Below are 22,809 nucleotides of genomic sequence, written 5' to 3' on the forward strand. Positions count from 1 at the left end.
TCCAGGCAACAGTAGTCATCCTGCCCTACAAGGGGGGATCTAATTACTGATCCAGGAAACAGTTGTCATCCTGCCCTACAAGGTGGCATCTAATACTGATCCAGGAAACAGTAGTCATCCTGCCCTACAAGGAGGGATCAACTACTGATCCAGGAAACAGTAGTCATCCTGCCCTACAAGGAGGAATCTACTACTGATCCAGGAAACACTAGTCATCCTGCCCTGCAAGGAGGGATCTACTACTGATCCAGAAAACAGTAGTCATCCTGCCCTACAATGGGGGGGATCTACTACTGATCCAGGAAAATGTAATCCTGCCCTACAAAGAGGGATCTACTACTGATCCAGGAAACAGTAGTCATCCTGCCCTACAAGGTGGGATCTAATACTGATCCAGGAAACAGTAGTCATCCTGCCCTACAAAGAGGGATCAACTACTGATCCAGGAAACAGTAGTCATCATGTCCTACAAGGAGGGATCTACTACTGATCCAGGAAACAGTAGTCATCCTGCCCTACAACAGGGGGATCTACTACTGATCCAGGAAACAGTAATCCTGCCCTACAAGGAGGGTTCTACTACTGATCCAGGAAACAGTAGTCATCCTTCCTTACAAGGAGAGATCTACTACTGATCCAGGAAACAGTAGTCATCCTGCCCTACAAGGAGGGATTTACTACTGATCCCGGAAACAGTAGTCATCCTGCCCTACAAGGAGGGATCTACTACTGATCCAGGAAACAGTAGTCATCCTGCCCTACAAGGAGGGATCTACTACTGATCCAGGAAACAGTAGTCATCCTGCCCTACAAGGAGGGATCTACTACTGATCCAGGAAACAGTAGTCACCCTGCCCTACAAGGAGGGATGTACTACTTATCCAGGAAACAGTAGTCATCCTGCCCTACAACAAGGAATCTACTACTGATCCAGGAAACACTAGTCATCCTGCCCTGCAAGGAGGGATCTACTACTGATCCAGGAAACAGTAGTCATCCTGCCCTACAACAGGGGGATCTACTACTGTTCCAGGAAACAGTCATCCTGCCCTACAAGGAGGGATCTACTACTGATCCAGGAAACAGTAGTCATCCTGCCCTACAAGGAGAGATCTACTACTGATCCAGGAAACACTAGTCATCCTGCCCTACAAGGAGGGATCTACTACTGATCCAGGAAACAGTAGTCATCCTGCCCTACAAGGAGGGATCTACTACTGATCCAAAAACAGTAGTCATCCTGCCCTGCAAGGAGGGATCTGCTACTGATCCAGGAAACAGTCATCCTGCCATACAAGGAGGGATCTACTACTGATCCAGGAAACAGTAGTCATCCTGTCCTACAAGGAGGGATCTACTACTGATCCAGGAAACAGTAGTCATCCTGCCCTACAAGGAGGGATCTACTACTGATCCAGGAAACAGTAGTCATCCTGCCTTACAAGGAGGGACCTACTACTGATCCAAAAACAGTAGTCATCCTGCCCTACAAGGAGGGATCTACTACTGATCCAGGAAACAGTAGTCATCCTGCCCTACAAGGAGGAATCGGCTACTGATCCAGGAAACACTAGTCATCCTGCCCTGCAAGGAGGGATCTACTACTGATCCAGAAAACAGTAGTCATCCTGCCCTACAATGGGGGATCTACTACTGATCCAGGAAAAGTAATCCTGCCCTACAATGAGGGATCTACTACTGATCCGGGAAACAGTAGTCATCCTGCCCTACAAGGAGAGATCTGCTACTGATCCAGGAAACAGTAGTCATCCTGCCCTACAAGGAGGGATCTACTACTGATCAAGGAAACAGTAGTCATCCTGCCCTACAAGGAGGGATCTACTACTGATCTAGGAAACAGTAGTCATCCTGCCTTACAAGGAAGGATCTACAACTGATCCATGAAACCATAGACCTATAAACTTTACCAGCCTTATCTGCAACACAGTGAAAAGCAGCATTATGGAACTTCTTAACAAGGACATAGATAGTCTGCAAGCCCTGGATCTAAGCCATTTTGGGTGTGTTAAAGGCAGATTCTCCCTCCTGAACCTGTTGGGCTTCTTTGAACATGTCACTGATGCATTAGACTTAGGCAAATTGGTACACATTGGCTACCAAGACCTGGCCAAGGCTTTTGATACCATCCCACATTCTGGCATTCACAACAAGCTAATCAAACAAAATGTATATCTCTATGTTACCCACTGGATAGCACACTGGCTAACCGACAGAACCCAATCTATAAGTGTGGGAGGCATATTCTCTTTGAAAAAAGTAGTTACCAGTGGTGCTAACTATGGCTGGTTTTAGGACCATTTCTTTTTAGTATTTACTTATTTGATATCAAGGCTTACATAAAGGGTATGTGGCTGATGACTGCAAATTTGGAACTGCTATTATCTCTCCATATGACTTCCATATTCTTCAGGGAGGGACTAACGCACACAAATAAGTGATGCAACCTAAGTAAATTCCAAGAAATGCAACACTGTGGCAAAATTTGGCAGCCAAGCACCTACTGCATTGGTGATGCCCATTTGACATTAGGGACTTGGGCACTTTGGCAGACAAAGACCTATCCTTTGCTCACCATGTATCCACCACCATTAAGAATTACTTTTTACTTTTCCAGATTAATCACCAAGGGTATTTCTTCCTGATCTAAGGAAAGTAGTTTACCATAACAGTAGATGTCTGTAACAAGGTGATTTAGAGAGTTAAGTGCCTTGATAAAGGGACGTGTCTCTTTATCATTTATCTGCTTGTATCTGTCTTTGTTGTCCCAGACACCTTGCATGTTTATCTGCTTTGACACTGCTACACAAAGTATGAGGTGTCTGTGGTGACTGACTGCTTTGGAGCAGGAGGGGATAAGGGGGCACCTGCATTCAGGGATATTTGATGTCTCCGTCAAGTGATTTCTATTCTCATAAATCCTAGAACTACAACCTGAAAAGATAATAAGTGTTGATGTTGGGACCAAAGAGACTTCAGATACCATTGAATCATTCTCATGTTGAGTTTTGCCTTTGATATCATGAGAATCATAGATGTCATCAACCCCAGATCCTGTGGTATTCTCTCACAGTAACCAAAGTCTGAGCAGAAAATCCCTTGGAACAGATCTAAAATAGATCAATATTTTTCTTGTGAAAGAAATACTATTTGTACTGAAGTGTCTGACAAACAACCCAGGAATACAATTATGTTTAATGGAGTAAAAAAAGACTTTTGAATGTTTTCTTGAAATCCCACTTAGTATAGGAGATCTCTCACCCAAGTGAGAAATTCCTGCAACTTTGAAAAAAAGTCTGCAAAGATAAGCAAGTTGTGGAAAACTGTGGATGCTCTAACTAAAGCTAGACACTTTGTGAACAATCTTGGAGCAGTGTATAGCTCACAGAGTAAGGTAGACAACTGATAATGTGAGCCAGACAAATAAAACCTAAATCAAAATCTGAAGTCTGGATGGATATGAATGTGATGATAAGCATCTTTTAAATCTAAGCATACCAAATACTCAAATGAAGAAGAAGGGCTAAGAGACTGTGTAGTGAAAGCATTTTGAACTTGGGCATGATCACAAACTGGTCTAGGAAGTAAGGGTCCAGAACTGGTCTTCAGGCATTTTCTTTCGTTGGGATCAGAAGCATTCTTGAATAAAAATCTCTTCCTCAGTGGGAAGGAGGAACTGTTTCTATTACTCTCTGAAAAAAATATGTGCTATAGGACAGGAAGGAACATAGGGGCTTGGTCTGGTGGATGTGGAATATTCCCTGGAAAGGAGGCATTTCATCCCACTACCATTTGTACTCCTTCTGAATAAGTCTCAGAACCCAGTTGTCTGAAACTATCTATTGCCAAAGAGAGAAATGGAGATTCAGACTTTACGGAAGGGATAAGGGACTGCCAAGTGGGAGAGAGGGACAATGTCCCTTACATAGTCATTCTGACTTATTTCACTGTACTTTGTTTTGGAGGGGGGGTCCTGCTTTCTATTTGGACCTTCCTGCCATTGTTTTTATAATCATCTGCTTACCAGCATTTTGCTGAGACTGTTTGCTTTGGTTCCCGCCAAAACTGGATGAGGCAGCTGAAAAAAGCCCTTGGGAAATCTGAGAAATTCCCTCTATCAGCTTACCCCTCTCATCACATTTTTGATATAATTTGCAGCACAGGGATCAAAAACTAAATCTCTACCCAAAGGTGACTTTAAAATCTCTTTTTTTAAATCCTATGGGAAGTTCTGAGAATGTAGCCAGGCAAACCTCCTCCACATAGTACCATGAGCAATAGCCCTAGATATAGTATCCACAGAGTCATAAACACACTTTCAAACAATGAGTAGTGACCAGAGAAATTGAAGAAACTAAAGAACACAAAACATATTTTCCTCATTGGAAGGAACTGTAGATAAAACAGTCCACATATGTTTAAAATTAGAATAAACTTTATGAGCCTGGCAATTCAAAATTCTGAAAATTAAAATTGCAGAAGCATACACATTTTTTTCTCAAAGTTACCAGTTGTTTTATCATCCTTGTTAAAAGGGAAACAATAAGATTAACATAATGCTTAGCAGCAGCAACTTCCCTGCCCCTTCACCGAACATCAACAAAAGTGGTTATCCCTTACCGTGAAGGGGACACCAGCAGCTGCAGAGGACATGGCTACTGCCATCATTCTCGTGTCTAACCCTTTCTTTCCTCAGCATGCCGGTTGCTAGTACAGGTAACAGTTCCCTCTTCTAGCATTGCTCTGCCTCCTTCCTTCCTGACCCTGTTTTCTACCACCTCTGCTGCCTTTTCTGACAAGTCATGGTGTTTACATGCACTACAGTTTATGTCCAGTCTCCTGCTTGGTGATCAACTTGGCCATCTAGTGTTAAACCCCAAGACTGGTTTAGTGAAATCTGGTATTTCTCCTTCTTCATTTACCAAAACACATAATCCCATCAAAACCATTTTTTTCTGTGCCCATTCTACTTCCCAGCACCTTCACTTCCTGAACCATGTCAATAATCCAATATTTAACATTTTCCTCTCTGCTTTTACTGCTCTTATGTCTTCTCATTCTCTATGTTTACACTTCCTCGCCATCCCTCCTGCTCCCTTCCTACATGATTTCTCCACTTCTTTGTCTCTCCCACCCCTTGCCCCCCCAGTGACTTAATATCCTTCTTGCTTTCCTTATGGTGCTGATATCTGTATGGCTACCTATCTTTCTTTGTCTTTTCAGTTGCGCCTGCCTTCTGCATCTATCCTTCCACTTTGGATTCCTCTTCCTTGTCATCTTTTTGAAGGCTGCATCTTTTCCTTACCCTTTCTCTTATTTGTTCTGCTGCACTTGCCTATGCTCCTCTAACAACCTTTGACTACATCCTGTCCTCCCTCCTAGCCTCCTGCTGCCTTCTCCAGTCTTGTCCCACTATACCCTTTCTCACCTGATTAGTCATTTAATAACATCTCTAGTTTCCATGCCATCCCATGAAGCACCGTCATTCTCCTGCAAAGCACACATCATCTGCCACCCAGGTTCCTGGACCACACAACTGCCCTATATCTTGACCACCTCACAGTGTCTCTGCCACTGTTTTCACGCTTCCTGTGCAGCTCTTCCAAAGTTCATCTAAGAAGCACCACACAAGCCCACAGGAACTGTTTTTCTTTTCTATTTATTTTTCCAATTTATATGGATGCAGCAGTTTCAGGATCCGCAGTAACCATCCTCCTGTCCACAAGCCACCTGTTACCCTCCAGCTCATTGACATCCACATGGGCATTCCATATTTGGGCCGCAGGAAGTAAGGTTCTATTACCCCACAATTCAGAGTTCCTTTCAGACCAAGTTTAGGTCAGGTGTCAGCTGATTGGGTCTATACAAATATGTTCTTCAACATATATTCAATCTGTGATGTCCCCACTCCATACTGTATGCTGGTGTGCATCACTTCATTTGTGTGAACCCTATATTAGTTATGGTGGACTTGTACAGCAGACCAGTTGTTGCTGTGGGCTGCAATATCCAACTATGGATTCTTTATGGGGAAAGAAACTCTCAACTTTTCCCTCACAATCTCAAACAGGAGAGCTGTCCCAAAGGTATACAGTGCAACCTTTCCTTACTGAAGATCTATTCACAAACTGTATGTCTGCCGCATAGGCAGCTAATCTTCTGCAGCTGTAGGCTATCTACAGACACACATACACACACATGCCCATGTACACACACACACACACACACACACACACACACACACACACACACACACACACACACACACACACACACACACACACACACACACACACACACACACACACACACACATACAAATTTGGTGTACTTTGTGCCTCTATGGTACAGTGATATTTGCAACTACTGGAGAGCTAATGCTTGGAGACAGTAATATGTTATATCTCTTCTAAGTTTTACATGAGAATTTGAAGTGAACTTCTTCCCAGTCTAGCTGAATACAGATGATTCAGACTACAGTAGAGATTCACTTATCCAAAATGTCAATTATCCTAACATAGCCTCCCAAAGTTTTCGGTTAGGAAAAGTCATAAAGTCTGAGTATGTAAACGTTATATGTATTCACTTGTGCATGTTTTTTAGCTTGTAGCCTGCTCATGTGTGAAAAAATATTCTTTATTGTCCACTGGAATCACTAAATGGTTGAAAAGTGTATTCCCTGTATGCAGAACAAACAAGATTTTAGAAGTTTTTTATCTGGTTCAAGGTATGTTTGATTATCTGAAAAGTTTGATTATCTGAACTACTCTAGGTCCCAATTAGTTCAGGTAATCGACTTTCTACTGTAATGATAAGATCTGAGCATTTTTTTCAGGTTTGCTAAACTACAGTATTTAGTACAGCTAAAAGGAATTGAGGAATTGTTTCGCCTAACTACGTGTCTTTTAAATGTATTTTTCTTTTTCTCTCTCTCTTATTTGTTGGCAGACCTGAAACAAAAGCTTGAAGAAGATGACCCTCTTAAAAGAACAAGAAGACCCTTTGGTGGCCTGGTCAGAGACATCAAACGCCGTTATCCTAAATACCTAAGTGATATCAAAGATGCATTCAATCCACAATGTTTAGCTGCTATCATCTTTATTTACTTTGCTGCCCTTTCTCCAGCCATTACTTTTGGAGGTTTGCTTGGTATGTATCATTTCTAATACTATAACATACCATGTAACAAACTAAATGTTCTCTAATACTGAATAAGGTGTGACTGAAAGGGGTAGTGCTGTAACATAGCAGAAGTAGCATCCAGAGTAATAAGCTTAATACCAAGTGTCCTTAAACCCTTAGAAAATGTGGTAAAATACTATTACACGTATTCTAAAGGAACTTAAAGCACTTGAAAAAATTTCATAAAGTTAATTTTAGAAGTGGAATGGAATTCATATCTGGTCATGCATTCCCAGGCACTTTACTGCTCTGTCAGCAGACGCTCTCTGACTTACGAAGTTTTAATAAGTTTGTCTCTTGTGCTCAATTGATTCTTGGGAAGAATTACAAACTAAATTGCATATGGCTGTTGTAAAACTATTGCTTAAATGTAGAAAACGTTTTCTTCTTTACTGTTGATATTCCAGGTACTTAGATATTTAAGGTAAGTGTGCTACAAATTTTAAATCACCTGCCACAATGGTTAACTGGGCCTTTATATCTAGATGCTCTGTGCCTTAGGCCCTAACTATGGTCCCCCTATCCTTTCCCTTGACCAGTTTACTTCCCATAACCCTCTGCCCTGATGATCTGTATCCTTAACTCTAATGATCAATATGCCCATTGTTGCTTTCCCTCTTAGCCCATGACTTCCCTGTTTAGTGTCTTTACCACGACATTAATTTCATTTTATGCCATATCCCCTAGGATATCATTCCTCTGTTGTCTTTAGTTTCATGTCCACATGATGCAGGTCTTTCTCACTATAGGCCCTCCAGTTCATAAGTCACTAGTATTGCTATTTTCACCTGCTATATGCTTCACCATTAAGATCTCTCTTCTTGCCTATCTCATATTTCTCACCATATGTTATTATGCCCTCATGCAAAAAAAATTACTCCTGCCTTCATACAGACCCTTTATTATCCCAGACTATGTCCATTCAGCAGCCTCACCTTTTGACTCCATCTTTCTGTGTGAATGGTGGCCATGGGTGCAATTTCTCATACGCTCATCTCTCTCTATCTCTCTCTCTCTCTCTCTCTCTCTCTCTCTCTCTGTACCTCTTTGCAGTTCCATTCCCATTACTGTGGAGCATACCTCTCAATTTTTGTCTCACACTTTTGGACTGTTGCTCATAAAATTTGTTGTTTTCTGTTAAATCACTGAGTACTGAAGTCACTAAATAATGACATACATGTGAGTTTCTGACTTCACATCCTTCAGAAAATGCATGCTAATACAAATCCTGTTAAGCTATCAATTTTCTAAGTTTTTGAGAGCAATATTTAAAATCTGTCCCTATTTTTGGGCCCTTGTTCCCACATTATTTTAAGCTTTGTCCTGATTTGTTTTGCTAAGAGGTTGAGAGGTATGCAGTACAGTCATAATTAATTTCCCATGCACTGTGCCTCCCTTATTCCTATTCAACAATACACCTCTTCACATCATATTTTCATGTTCTCTGTAATTCTGTGTCATTTGTACTTTCATAGTAATAATTCCATAATAGACCCCAAAAGTGTAAGTATCGAGGTCCCTTTGTATTTAGAACTATCTATAGTCACCTACGCCTTTACTTATACCAAGGTGATGTTCCGACATACTTCCTAAGCTATGTATGCTAAATGTTTCCATTGTTTCCATATCCATGCTTTATTATTTCTTCTACAACGTATGACCAGAGTGGCTAATGTAAACCAATCAAATTCTTTCTTACTTTATTGTTGACACGCATGTCTATAACATTTAACGTACTCTCAATTCCAACATTTTTCTATGTTATATTCATTTAATAAGTGCCATTTCCTTTATGTCTTTGTCTTCCTTACTACAATGCACCTGGTCAATAACACATATTTAACACAATAGTGATCCACAGTAAAAATAGTATTTTTCCACTGAAACAGTAAAAACTCACTCTAAAACTTATAAAGCATTTTTGCAGGGGGAACTCTGCTTACCTCATAATCCCTGGCTAAAGGGGTGTGCCAGTCATACTCTGCAACTTATATATACTAACTCCAAGATCACTGTTTTTTGGAATAAAGGGAATTCTCTCAGATACGAAAATCCAAGTCTGAGATATATATATAAAGATAGATACAGGTGTGTAATGGATGAGAAAGAAAAATTTTGGAGTGAATTGGATGAAGTGGTGATGACTGTACCCAAGGGTGAGAGAGCGGTGATTGGAGCAGATTTCAATGGGCATGTTGGTGAAGGGAACAGAGGGGATGAGGAAGTGATGGGTAGGTATGGTGTTAAACAAAGGAATGCAGAAGGTCAGATGGTAGTGGGTTTTGTGAAAAGATACATATTTTAACAAGAGGGAGGAGCATAGGGTGACATACAAGAGTGGAGGAAGATGCACACAGGTGGATTATATCTTATGTAGAAGGCCAGTCTGAAGGAGATTGGAGACTGTAAAGTGGTGACCGGAGAAAGTGTCGTTAGGCAGCATAGGATAGTGGTTTGTAGGATGACGTTGGTTATCAAGAAGAGGAGGAGGAGTGTGAGGGCAGCACCAAGGATCAAGTGGTGGAAATTGAAAAAGGGTAATTGTGAGGTGGAGTTCAGGGATGAGTTAAGGCAGGCACTGGGTGGCAGTGAAGAGTTACCAAATAGCTGGGTAACTACAGCAGAGCTAGTAAGGGAGACGGCTAGAAAGGTGCTTGGTATCACATCTGGACAGAGGAAGGACGACAAGGAGACATGGTGGTGGAATGAGGAAGTACAGCAGAGTAAACAGAGAAAGAGGTTGGCAAAGAAGAAGTGGGATTGTCAGAGATATGAAGAAAGTAGACAGGAGTATAAGGAGATGAGGTGAATGGCAAAGAGAGAGGTGGCGAAGGCTAAGGATAAGGCATATGAAGAGTTGTATGAAAGGTTGGACACTAAGGAGGGAGAAAAGGACCTGTACCGATTGGCTAGACAGCAGGACTGAGCTAGAAAAGATGTGCAGCAGGTAAAGGTGATAAAGGATAATGAGGGAAACATACTCACAAGTGAGGAGAGTGTGTTGAGGAGATGGAAAGAGTACTTTGATGGGTTGACGAATGAAGAGAATGAGAGGGAGAGAAGGTTGGATGATGTAGGGATAGTAAATCATGAAGTACAATGGATTAGCAAGGAGGAAGTAAGGATCGCTATGAAGAGAATGAAGAATGGAAAGGCTGTTGGCCCAGATGACATACCTGTGGAAGCATGGAGGTGTTTAGATGAAATGGCAGTGGAGTTTTTAACCAGACTGTTTAATGAAATCTTGGAAAGTGAGAGGATGCCTGAGGAATGGAGAAAAAGTGTTTTGGTACCGATTTTTAAGAATAAGGGTGATGTGCAGAGCTGTAGTAACTACAGAGGGATAAAACTGATCAGTCACAGCATGAAATTATGTGAAAGAGTAGTGGAAGCAAGGTTAAGAAGGGACATGATGATTAGTGATCAGCAGTATGGTTTCATGCCAGGAAAGAGCACTACAGATGCAATCTTTGCTCTGAGAGTGTTGATGGAGAAGTACAGAGAATGTCGGAAGGAGTTGCATTGTGTTTTTGTAGACATAGAAAAAGCATATGACAGGGTGCCTAGAGAGGAGTTGTGGTATTGTATGAGGAAGTCAGGAGTATCAGAAAAGTATGTAAGAGTGGTTCAGGATATGTACGAGGGTAGTGTGACAGCGGTGAGGTCTGCGGTGGGAGTGACGGATGCATTTAAGGTGGAGGTTGGGTTACATCAAGGATCAGCTCTGAGCCCTTTCTTATTTGCAATGGTGATGGACAGGTTGACAGACGAGATCAGACAGGAGTCCCCGTGGACTATGATGTTTGCAGATGACATTGTGATCTGTAGTGAGAGTAGGGAACAGGTGGAAGAGACACTGGAGAGATGGAGATATGCTCTAGAGAGAAGAGGAATGAAGGTCAGCAGGACTAAGACAGCATATATGTGTGTGAATGAGAGGGAGGATAGAGGAATGGTGAGGATGCAAGGAGTAGAGGTGGTGAAGGTGGATGAGTTTAAATACTTGGGGTCAATAGTTCAGAGTAACGGTGAGTGTGGAAGAGAGGTAAAGAAGAGAGTACAGGCAGGATGGAGTGGGTGGAGAAGAGTGTCAGGAGTGATTTGTGGCAGACGAGTACCTGTAAGAGTGAAAGGGAAGGTCTACAAGAGGGTAGTGAGACCAGCTATGTTATATGGGTTAGAGACAGTGGCATTGACAACAAGGCAGGAGTTTGAGCTGGATGTGGCAGAATTAAAGATGTTAAGATTTGCACTGGGTGTGATGAGGGTGGACAGGATTAGGAATAAGTATATTAGAGGGTCAGCCCAGGTTGGAAGGTTTGGAGACAAAGCCAGATAGGCACAATTACTTTGGTTTGGACATGTGCTGAGGAAGGATGCTGAGTATATTGGGAAAAAGATGCTAAGGATGAAGCTACCAGGTAACAGGAAAAGAGGAAGGCCTAAGATAAGGTTTATGGATGTGGTGAGAGAGGACATGTAGGTGGTTGGTGTGACAGAGCAAGATGCAGAGGACAGGAAGAAATGGAAACAGGTGATCTGCTGTGGTGACCCCTAACAGGAATAGCCAAAAGAAGATGATGATGATATATATATATATATATATATATATATATATATATATATAGATACAAATATATATATTTATCAATGTTAATTATTTTGTGATCTTGTATGCTGATCATTAGTGTCTCTAATTTCTGCCTTGCATTCCTGTAGACTATATATTTCAATTTCTCTACATTTCTTCTTAAGCACCTACCCATATCTGTCTTCTTCTATGATCTTCCTAGCCATAAGCCCATTGATCTCCACCACTGTAGCACTATATGCTATTCTTTTCACCATCCTTCTGACAGTTTTCTATACCCCACTCCAATTCCAAACCTTTGTATATTCTTTTACATTTCTGCCACACCGCATTTTATCATTTGTCCCAGTTACCCCTATAGTCCCTTGCTATATCCACATATGCCTGTGATCTCATCACTATGGCTGTGTCTCTTTATCCTTCTACCCCTATGTTAATTAATGCATGCCCTGCTACTCCACCATCCACCCAATGTCCTTTATCCATACATTTCCCTGGATCCTACTGTATGTCTTTTTAGCTTTATGCAACTACTCTCATATCTGCATACCATCCCATTTTTCCTCATGTTAATCCTTTATGTGAGCTATACTGCCATTTCGCTATAGCCTGATATCCCCAGACTATTCCAGATTCTTCTCAGCTTATCTCAGTGCGCATCTCTGTCTTTGCTACACTGTATCCTTTTATGAATTCAATCACCACTGCATCTCCCCCTCCTCTAGGCCGCCTAGCCTGAATGTCTCTCTTAAACATTTCTCTTTGCCCTCCTTTCTCCATATATTCCTATCCCTTTCTATAGCGGTGTTACATTTTCTGATTACTGGCTTGCGCTGGAATATGTCACTGGCTCCCGGTACATTGGCATCTTTCTTCTTGATTGTTTTACTGTGTGAAGACCAAGAAATATGCATCTCTTCAGTGCAAAAAGTAGCACATGCTTACCCTGGATAGTTCAGGCAGAATTTACATACCCAAAGAGGTACAGTTCTCTGCAAATTAGATGAAGGTAAAACTTTTGTTGAGGAAAGACATTATTGTGAAAAATGTAAGTTTAACCACAAATACAAGCCCTGAGCTTTATATCTTCACAGCCACAGTCCAAGCCATGAAAAAGGATTATGCACTAAATTGATAAAAGTGTTTTTTCACATTGTGTTCAGATTTGCATATTTGTGAGTGAAACTGTAAATGTTTGACTTAACTGTATTTTCCAGCCCAAGGTGGTTGCTAACTGCTCTCCCAGCATGTACTCCAGTGACTTAACTGCACTCACAGTTTCTGAATATTGTCCAGCTCATAAATGGCCTATGTTCTATGACATCAAGTACCTACAGTGAGTCAGTGCATCTAAAGCTTAATATAAACAACACTAATGATAGGTATTGAAGCATAATAAATAAGGCTTTTGGGTACAATGTTTTAATAGCTTGCTTTTAATCTCATCAGGGTAACTCCTGAACTAGGGATCAGTTAGCTGTCTTGATTAATGAAATTAGCTACGCATCGATGTTATAGTTAATGTAGTCACAGCAGCCTATTATTTGCAGGTGTCATACTAAAGCTGCAAAAGTCTGTATGTGGTATTAGAGTGCTCATTTAAATATTCAAATTAAAATAACCCTGTGCTCACTTTTTGTTCTTTTTATGCAGCATGCAGTTTAGTAATATATTTTCATAACCTAATCTGTTGTCTTTACTCCTTGCAGCCCAGAAGACAGAAAGCATGATGGGTGTTTCGGAGCTTCTCATATCAACAGCAGGAATAGGAGTTTTATTCAGTATTTTAGGCGCCCAACCTCTCTTAGTGATTGGGTTTTCAGGTCCTCTTTTGGTCTTCGAAGAAGCATTTTTTCTAGTATGAACTGTTTAATGCACTTTTTATTTATTTATTTTGCTGTCAGAGTAGATCCCAAAAGTGATCCATCCTGTGCCTACTTCTCCTGGAAGAATCAAGGTGGTATTTATATTCATTAGGATAAATATGACTAAGAAATCAGAATTTATTATCCTCTACATACTTTTGTATTTAATCTTCTGCTGATGTCCACCTAACTACCAGCTTGATATTCAATAGCTCTTGTACCTAGAGTACAAAGTGTTGGCATTCCTAGATGGGGATCTTCAGGTGATTAGGTGGTCAGGTCAGGGTCTGGAGTCCATACTCCCTGGAGCTACTGATTTTGTTTTGTTTTGTTATTCTGAATTCTAGATTGTATGAGTGATATTAAAAAATGACTCTCATGGACTTTGGCATGTTCAGTCAGATAACTTATACAACATAAAAAGCATTCCTTCTGAGCTTGTCCAGTGGTAAGGAAACACTGCATTTTTCCCTTTCTATGATATGAGTCCAGCTAGCATCTCAGAACTGGCATGTGAGTCACAGAGAGCAGGCTGAGTAACCAATGGCTTGCTCTCTGCTTTCAGGAGAGGACATGGAATGATGTGCTTAAGGAAAACCCCTGCTAGAGGTCAGGGGAATTCCTCTGAAATATCTGTAGCAAAGAATGAGGTATGTACATGGATCCTGGTGGACGCATATTTCTATACCTATCTATCCATTTATCTATCTATCTATCTATCTATCTATCTATCTATCTATCTATCTATCTACATATACCAGGCACTGAAATGAATGCAAATGCACATGCCACTGGTGGCAAAGTGGGCTGCATTGGACATCTCACTTCTGCTGCCAGCCCATGTACCTGCCATTTACAAACCAGCACCCAGCTACACATATCTGGAGGACACCGTCCTCTGGAGAAGTGAGACCCATATGGCAATGAGGCATGTTGAGACAGCACTGCCTACTGGTATGGGAAATGAAAGGGTCCAAAGGATCTGAAGAGGTCTGACAATGGCCTGAGAACAAAGAAAATATTGCATTATTATTGTTTATTATTGTTTGTTGTTCATGCAGTCATGCACTACTTTAATATCTTATTTTGGGCATTGCTTTCATTCTGTACATTCATAGAGGCACTAAATAGTGACAGCATAGTCTCCATTATGACTACACATGAAACTTAATCAAAATATTTCTGGAAAATTCAGTTAATTATAATGAATTGCATTATTTTAGAACCTGCAACTCAAAGGCATCAAAACCTCTACAGTGTGTGTGTGTGTGTGTGTGTGTGTGTGTGTGTGTGTGTGTGTGTGTGTGTGTGTGTGTGTGTGTGTGTGTGTTTGCTCAAGAATCGAGAACAAAGACAAAAAATAATGGGGGGAGAAATGCCCAAAATCAGGACTGTTTTAGATGTTACTCTAATTCACTTTAAAAGTTTAATAGAACAAGCTTTGTATGACCATGGATTTATGTAACTATAATGTCTAGCATTATTGACTGACTGCAATGCTTAGTGATTTAACCGTAAAACAGAAATAAATTATGAGTGACTGAGCAAAAATATGAGGCAAAATCAGGAACTGTCCATAAAGTTAGGGATAGCTGAGAGGTATGTTAGCATACTGAAAATGCCACCTGCAATAGTAGTGAGAATGTAACAATGACATTCGCTCTGGGTTATTACTTTCCAGTAAGCTACTTTTGTAGCACTTATTCCTGCAATCACTCTAGTGTCTGTGCCTTACCCCAGACAATCACTCTAGTGTCTGTGCCCTACCCCGGGCAATCACTCTAGTGTCTGTGCCCTATCCCAGACAATCACTCTAGTGTCTGTGCCCTACCCCAGACAATCACTCTAGTGTCTGTGCCCTACCCCAAACAATCACTCTAGTGTCTGTGCCCTACCCTGGACAATCACTATAGTGTCTGTGCCCTACCCCGGGCAATCACTCTAGTGTCTGTGCCCTACCCCAGACAATCACTCTAGTGTCTGTGCCCTATCCCGGACAATCACTCTAGTTTCTGTGCCCTATCCTGGAAATCACTCTAGTGTCTGTGCCCTACCCCAGGCAATCACTTTATTGTCTGTGCCCTATCCCAGACAATCACTCTAGTGTCTGTGCCCTACCCCAGACAATCACTCTAGTGTCTCTGCCCTACCCCGGACAATGACTCTAGTGTCTGTACCCTACCCTGGACAATCACTCTAGTGTCTGTGCCCTACCCTGGACAATGACTCTAATGTCTGTGACCTACCCCAGACAATCACTCCAGTGTCTTTGCCCTATCCTGGGCAATCACTCTGGTGTCTGTGCTCTAGCCCAGACAATCACTCTAGCATCTGTGCCCAACCCCAGACAATCACTTTAGTGTCTGTGCCCTATCCTGGACAATCCCGGACAATCACTCTAGTGTCTGTGCCCTACCCCAGATACCTAACACCACTAATGGTACATTTTATGGTGCACAAATATGCATTTAGAGATTAATACTCATATCATTTTATTTTTTAATCCATCTTGCCATCTGTTACCTGCTTTTAGAAGCAGCCTCATTTGCCTGCATTTCCAGTAAGAATAGCTCTTAGTTTCATAGAAAGAGAGCTTCTGCTATACTTATTTTTGTCAGCAGGCATGACACCCGCATCCACCTAAGTATACATACTCCTGTTATGTCACTGCAACAAATGAGAGGCTGCCCTCCTCAAAACAGATTGAGTGGGGACTTATTGTTTCTGTGCCTGAAAAGTAGTTTTACATTTCACACAGCTATATGTAGATTACCTATTCCTGTTCTGCATGAAAGGTGGCCTGCATTTTCCAGCTCATGACAATGAGGTACTTCTACATTGTCAGTAAATATTTAACTTATACTTTCCCATGGTGACTTTTGCCCACTTTTACTGGTTTCTTGGGACAGTAATTTATTTTAGCTTAAGAAAACAGAAGCTGTTTTGTGTTCTTTAGTCTTTTTTGCACTACAAAAATATTTACACAACTTTTATTTGGTGCTCTCACTGTGTACTGATATTTTGGACATTATATTTGATGTGCTCTCTTTCTAGTGGTCTACCTTTCTGTAGCTGGACAGCATTCCTTGTTTCTTCCTCTGAAAGCTAGATGTGATTGCAGGATTTGTACCCATCATTTACAGTCCCTCTTGTTCAGAACTCTTTTTTTTCCCTCATCCTTGATGACTAAACTCAAATTTTCATGATGTAGATGCAAAGCACTAACATTTATATTCTGCCAGAAAATAGATGAGTAGCTACTTTGGCAAAAGGCAACACCTATTTATTTCCTGCAAAAAAGATGTGTACCTTCTTTATGGATGGATGGTTGAGGGGCATGCAGAACTAATGTGAGATAGCACAATTCCACATGATGGATTCCAGTGACCTTGGCCAGGGATAGGTTGCTGAGTCTCACTATGCATTAAATCTCATTAGGGTAGTGAGGGAAAAGGCTCTTTGAAAAACACGAGCTTGCACTGAAGTACAGCAGATGGTCGGCATCCTTCCCACATTTGTACTTACCCAGAGTTTGGTAGCATAATTTAACATTCATCTTGCCATTTCAGCTCTGCAGCGTGGAGGCTTTGGTCTTGACTATGTCCCAGATAGTCTGGTTTAACTACTGACCTTGAAGCTGAAGGAAGTAGCCAGTGAGGGTTGGGAGTAAGTAGCCAACTTTGATTCGTCCACCCTGGGAGAGTGCTGGCACAGTTTTGCTATATACTTGAAAAACAAGCAGTAAACAATGCAAGAAAAGTCATTAGAACAACACACAAAGATCCATTTCTGCTACATAAGCACCATCTAAATGAAGTTCCAAAAGTACATTTCCTGTTTTAGGGACTCATGTGGGGGCCGACCTAGATGCACACAGTACTCTAGCTGAAGATTAAGGGTAAGCAAACGCATGCACTCACAACAGCTGAGCACAGTAGCTGTTGCCCTATGCTTTACAGTCAATAGAGTGGGTAATAAGAGCATCCAAAAACACCTGTCCATCTCTGGTAGATGACACCTAGAATTCCCAGTTGTTTTGCCTCATTCTTTTAGTATCATTGCTTACTGGTGGTCTAGGAGAATGAATGGGCTGATAGAGAATGGAAACAAAAGCTGTATAAGAAAATTTAGTTTTCGTGTCGATCTGGGTGATGCCCCACTCAGTTATGTACAGATGACCTCTGAAGGACCCACTCTCTTCCTAAATACCAGTCATCAATGACTAACACACAGATATGGTGGAGGACCTTCTGTGATTATTACAGGCCTTTGAAAGGTTATCTTAAAGGTCCTACCTACTTTACCAGCACTTACTCAGCCCAGGTGTTATACCATCTGCTTGGCATAATGATGACATAAACCACATGACTGTGTTGTTTATGTCGGTTCTCACCAGAATGTTGTAAGAATCTCAAGAATCAGATGAAAAGGCAGTTTAACATCGGGTGTGGCAGTGTAATTTTGATACCAGTGCAGAAGTACTCAAACTATTGTATAAGATGTAAAAGCAGCATATTTTAATGTATGGTTAAAGTGTAATGGGTGAATAACAGCACTGCATGTGTAATACAGAAATAATACAACCTCAGAACCACTACACTGTAATAATAATAAAGTGGTACCACAATTACAGTTAAACAAATACCACAACAGTACTCTAATGATATCATATCTTCTGTGAAAATGATATCATATCTTCTGTGAATGTGATAAATGTCTGGGAATGGACTTCAAAGATTTATGGGGCAGGGGTGCGTAAAATAGAGAAAGTCTCTTTTTGTGACTAAAATAACCTATACTATTTGGTTATAGATTGCCCTTACCCATTCCATGGTTAATAATGATATATTACCCCTAATAAGGATAGCTAGGATCATTCCATATATAATTTGAGGGGACCCATGCATGGACTAAAACATTAAGGAGCTGCCTTTGTCCATTAATAGTACATGGGGCAGTCCTGGTGTAAATTTTCTGTTTCCCATCCACAGATCCATGCACTTGAATATGGTCAGGTATGAACTTTGTTTAATGTGAATGGGGAGTCAGTTCCAGAGCAGCAGTATCTTCTGTGAGATATACCCATTCCTCCAAACTGTTCTGTTGATGTTGCAGAAATGGTTTAGCTCCATAGACTGTGTATTTCTGATGCCATATGACTTACTGATGTGCAGGAAATCCATCAGTAATCGGGAAGAGGACACCTTGTAAGCCAGACGCAGGTCACCGCTTAGCACTCTGTAGGATACCGAGTACAGTGACAGGACTTTGTTTAATGCTAGCAGCTCATGTCTGCCAGTGTGTGTGTGTGTGTGTGTGTGTGTGTGTGTGTGTGTGTGTGTGTGTGTGTGTGTGTGTGTGTGTGTGTGTGTGTGTGTGTGTGTGTGTGTGTGTGTGTATACACTGGTGTGTGTGTCTTCGTGCATGCAGTGCTAAAATAGTATACGTGTGTACTCAGCACTGTACGGTAGAACCCTTGAAGAAAAAAAAAAACAGAAAATTGCATTTTGTTGGAGTATGCTTTACAGGGTAATTAACCAATGTCATACCTCAGGTAAACAAAGCAGTTCTATGGAAGTAGCTTGGTTAACAAATATTATAAAAAAGAAGCTGCTACATGGGCAAATTAAGAAGGTGGATGGTGAATTAATCATTAAAGCAAATGTTTCTAAAATGATATCCATACAGATTTTTAAAAAAGACAGAAGAGAAAAGAAACTTATAGCATTTCAACAAAAAAAGAAAGGTGCTGCTTTACAAAATTTTCTATATTTCTAATGCATTGTTTGTGGAACGCTAACATAAAGTGACTCAGTGTATTTATCTAGTTGACAATTTATACACACGCACACACGTATGCACTAGTATGTGCACACACACACACACACACACACACACACACACACACACACGCACGGAACTAATTTAGTTGTCAAATTGCATCTGTGGAAAATTTAGTTGAGAGTATAAATTCCCTTGCATAAGATAGAGTATAGCTTGGATAAGAAGAAAAAACATTGTTGCATTACTCTAAACTTTTCTCTTTTTTCTTCCCAGTTCTGTGAGTCCAATGGCTTTGAGTATATCGTAGGTCGCGTCTGGATTGGATTTTGGCTGATCATAATTGTTATTGTGATAGTGGCCTGTGAAGGAAGTTTCCTGGTCCGGTATATTTCACGATTTACCCAGGATATCTTTGCTTTCCTCATCTCATTCATCTTCATCTACGAAACATTTTCTAATCTGATCTCGGTATGGATGATGGGGTCAGTGATGGGGTACAGCTAAAATATGTATGGTTGCAGCTTTAATAATTACATTTTCATGGTCATGTGTATGCAGTTGTATAAGTCAACACTAATCAGTGGTATTCTTAAAAGAGGTGCTTTCAATGCATATGGTACTGTGGTTATTTCCAGTTACTATATTCAAGATGACCTTCCTGGCTATCTATTCTGAATGGTATTTTTGAAACAACACCATTTCTGTTGCCAGTCTGCTACAAGTGCACACTAATCTTACAATGAAGAAACTTGCATTTCTTTAATCTTTCTCTAAATATGTCCTTCATAAATCACTTACAATGTGTTCTTAATTTTTTTTCTGCAAATGCCCTCACTAGCTCTGAAGTGCACATATAATCAACATAACAGTAGATGTCCTTTCCTTCACTGTTGCAGTATTACTTACGGTTGGGATACCCTGCCTCGGTAGCCCGACGTCTGGTCAGTATACAATAGCATACTGTTGCTTTAAGGTATGCCATACGTCACACCTATGTTCCTCGCATAGCGTAGGGCATAAAGGTGATGTCTGGACATGCACCGGTAGTATACTTTCTCAGTGGTCTTTCCTATGGCCACGTAGTCTTACAATACAGAAGTGGCACTATGTGTGGCATTATGCCAGTGGTACAGTATCCTTCTACAGATAGTCACCTCTATGCAGCCTGAGTAGAAATGTTTGCCTAGATAAATGCAATTCCAAAGGTGTTATTTTGACAGAAAGCCTTACTAAAGCCAACAAGTGCTTTACAGGGATTGTTGAGGTTGCAAGCTGGATAAAATCATGGATGATAAGACCACGACTATACATTTTTAGGTGTCACCACTCCCTTGCTGTGACATGAATGCTACCATGTTTCTTGTGGGCTACATATTTACCTGACTACTAAGTTCCTGTCTGTACTTGTAACCAAAGATAAAGTAGTGGGTTAACCATATACAAATACGACTACATAATTACAAAAGTGACATTATACAAAGTAGCAGGCAGAAGGAAAGTTTGGGTCTATTTAGTTTACATTATTGCTGCATCTAGCCTAAAGTTACTGTCCTCACCCCAACCCATTCAAATCCATCTCATCTCTCCCAGAATCCCAAACTGATTTTAAAGATTTCAGATATTTTTCAGGTGTTATTTTCACTTCTGGTAACTAACTTCAATCATCAACTATCACTTCTGTGAAAAACTACTTTATATCAACATTAATTTCTTATGTTGCTGCAGAGACTGTCTCCTACTCAACGTATTGTCAGCAAGAAACTTTGCTAGCTCTCCTCCATTACTATCTCACAAACTCACTTCATTCGCAGAAAGCACCTCAGTACTCTAGTCTAAAGTCATAAATGCAGTATCTCCTTTAATTTATAAATCCACAATATCCTCGCAACATCATCAATCAATGCCGATACTGCACTCACACTTCATTGGCACCTACTGTTTGTGTATCCTAATAGCTTGTACCCCGGGCAGCCACCCTCTTTCCCCCACCCTAGTAACATCACTGCCCACAGTTTATGGGCTAAGTTACCACTGCAAGTTAAACAAGTGCTACTTTGTCTACATTTAAGCTAGTCTCGATGACTGGACGAGTAGACAGAAGTTTATACCAGAATTATCATAAATATGGGAGGTGAGTACTATTAAGTGCTTGAAAAGAGTGGCGAGAGGTAAGTGTGTCTACTTAAAGGTCCATATGGTTAGGTATCTGGGTCTACTTTAATTAAACGAAAGTGCAATCCATCGAATATGAATCCGTCGACACGTAAACAGCAAAATGCGGAAATGTCAAACGCACTAAATAGCAAAATCGGAAATGTCGAATTGTCATAGTTGGCCCATCTGTGGTATAGCTCCATGAAGTAAGTGTGCTAGTTACGGACCTTAGGGTTAGGGTGCGGGTTAAGGTAAGTGCATAGACAGGTAATGTATGTAAGGTTTAGTGTAGGGTTTTGTTAAGTGTATGTGTGTGAAGTATTTACTTTGTGTGGGTATAGTTCTGTAGGGTAAGTGTGCGGTAGTTATGGACCTTAAGGTTAGGGAGGGGTTAAGGGTAGTGCATAGATAGTTGTGTATGTGGGGTTTAGTGTAGGGTTACAAGTGGGGTTTTGGTGCTTTAATTTAGGGTTAGCAGTAGGGTTTTGGTTAGTGTATGTATGTGTTTTTTGTTGTTGTGTTTGCGTAGGTAGTATGTTACGAGCGGTGGGGTTGGCCGACTATTGCGGTTTTGATGTTTAAATTTTGTGGTTTTGCATGTTCAACGTTGTCGTGTTTCGCTGTTTATGTGTCGACGGATTCATATTTGACGGATAGCGCTTTCATTTAATTAAAGTAGACCCAGGCATCTTAGGTTCTCAATCACTTGCTCAGTACTGCACCTATAGCCCAATGTTCCAAAGGTTAACAGTGTCCTCTGTTAATCATGGTACTATCCCATCATGTTTTCTTCCTAGTGTCATATATGCAAGTATCATATCCAGTTGCACCTTCTCTTTGTAGGTAAAAAAAAGCTGAACACTGTTAACTCCACAAATATACCATCTGCTCCCCATGCCCTCCTACTCACCTCACTGTACCTTTTTACAGCACTGTGGCCTTTGTTTTGCTATGAGGCCATTACTGCTGTACAAAGTACTCCAACTATAGCTGGAAACCTGTCTGATAACAGCTCCATACTAGTAATCAAGTTAATCTGGATAAGTTTTATATAATTTACATTTGCTGTTGTTAACCACTTGGGCAATGTTTTAGACAGAAAATCATTGCTAGCGCAGTTTTTATATTGGGGACAGTAGTGATTCTTTGTTTATTCTTTTTTATTCATCTGCATTTGTTAACTGGGTAGGTGAACTAGTTCAAGAACCCTTTTTG

General features: G+C 40.8%; 1 protein-coding gene across 3 annotated transcripts in view; it reads left to right on the forward strand.

Annotated features, from left to right (window-relative positions):
- Window positions 1–22,809, forward strand: part of SLC4A1 (solute carrier family 4 member 1 (Diego blood group)) — a 512,400-nt gene that overhangs the window by 349,419 nt on the left and 140,172 nt on the right. For all 3 annotated transcript variants that reach the window (XM_044055258.1, XM_044055259.1, XM_044055260.1), the window contains 3 exons: window positions 6,967–7,167; window positions 13,501–13,649; window positions 19,714–19,908. In XM_044055258.1, the coding sequence (XP_043911193.1) occupies window positions 6,967–7,167; window positions 13,501–13,649; window positions 19,714–19,908 (545 nt within the window). The remainder of the gene's footprint in view (window positions 1–6,966; window positions 7,168–13,500; window positions 13,650–19,713; window positions 19,909–22,809) is intronic.

The sequence above is a fragment of the Protopterus annectens genome, chromosome 13.part0 (genome assembly GCF_019279795.1).
Source record: "Protopterus annectens isolate FY-2018-M chromosome 13.part0, PAN1.0, whole genome shotgun sequence".
NCBI classification, from domain to species: domain Eukaryota; kingdom Metazoa; phylum Chordata; order Ceratodontiformes; family Protopteridae; genus Protopterus; species Protopterus annectens.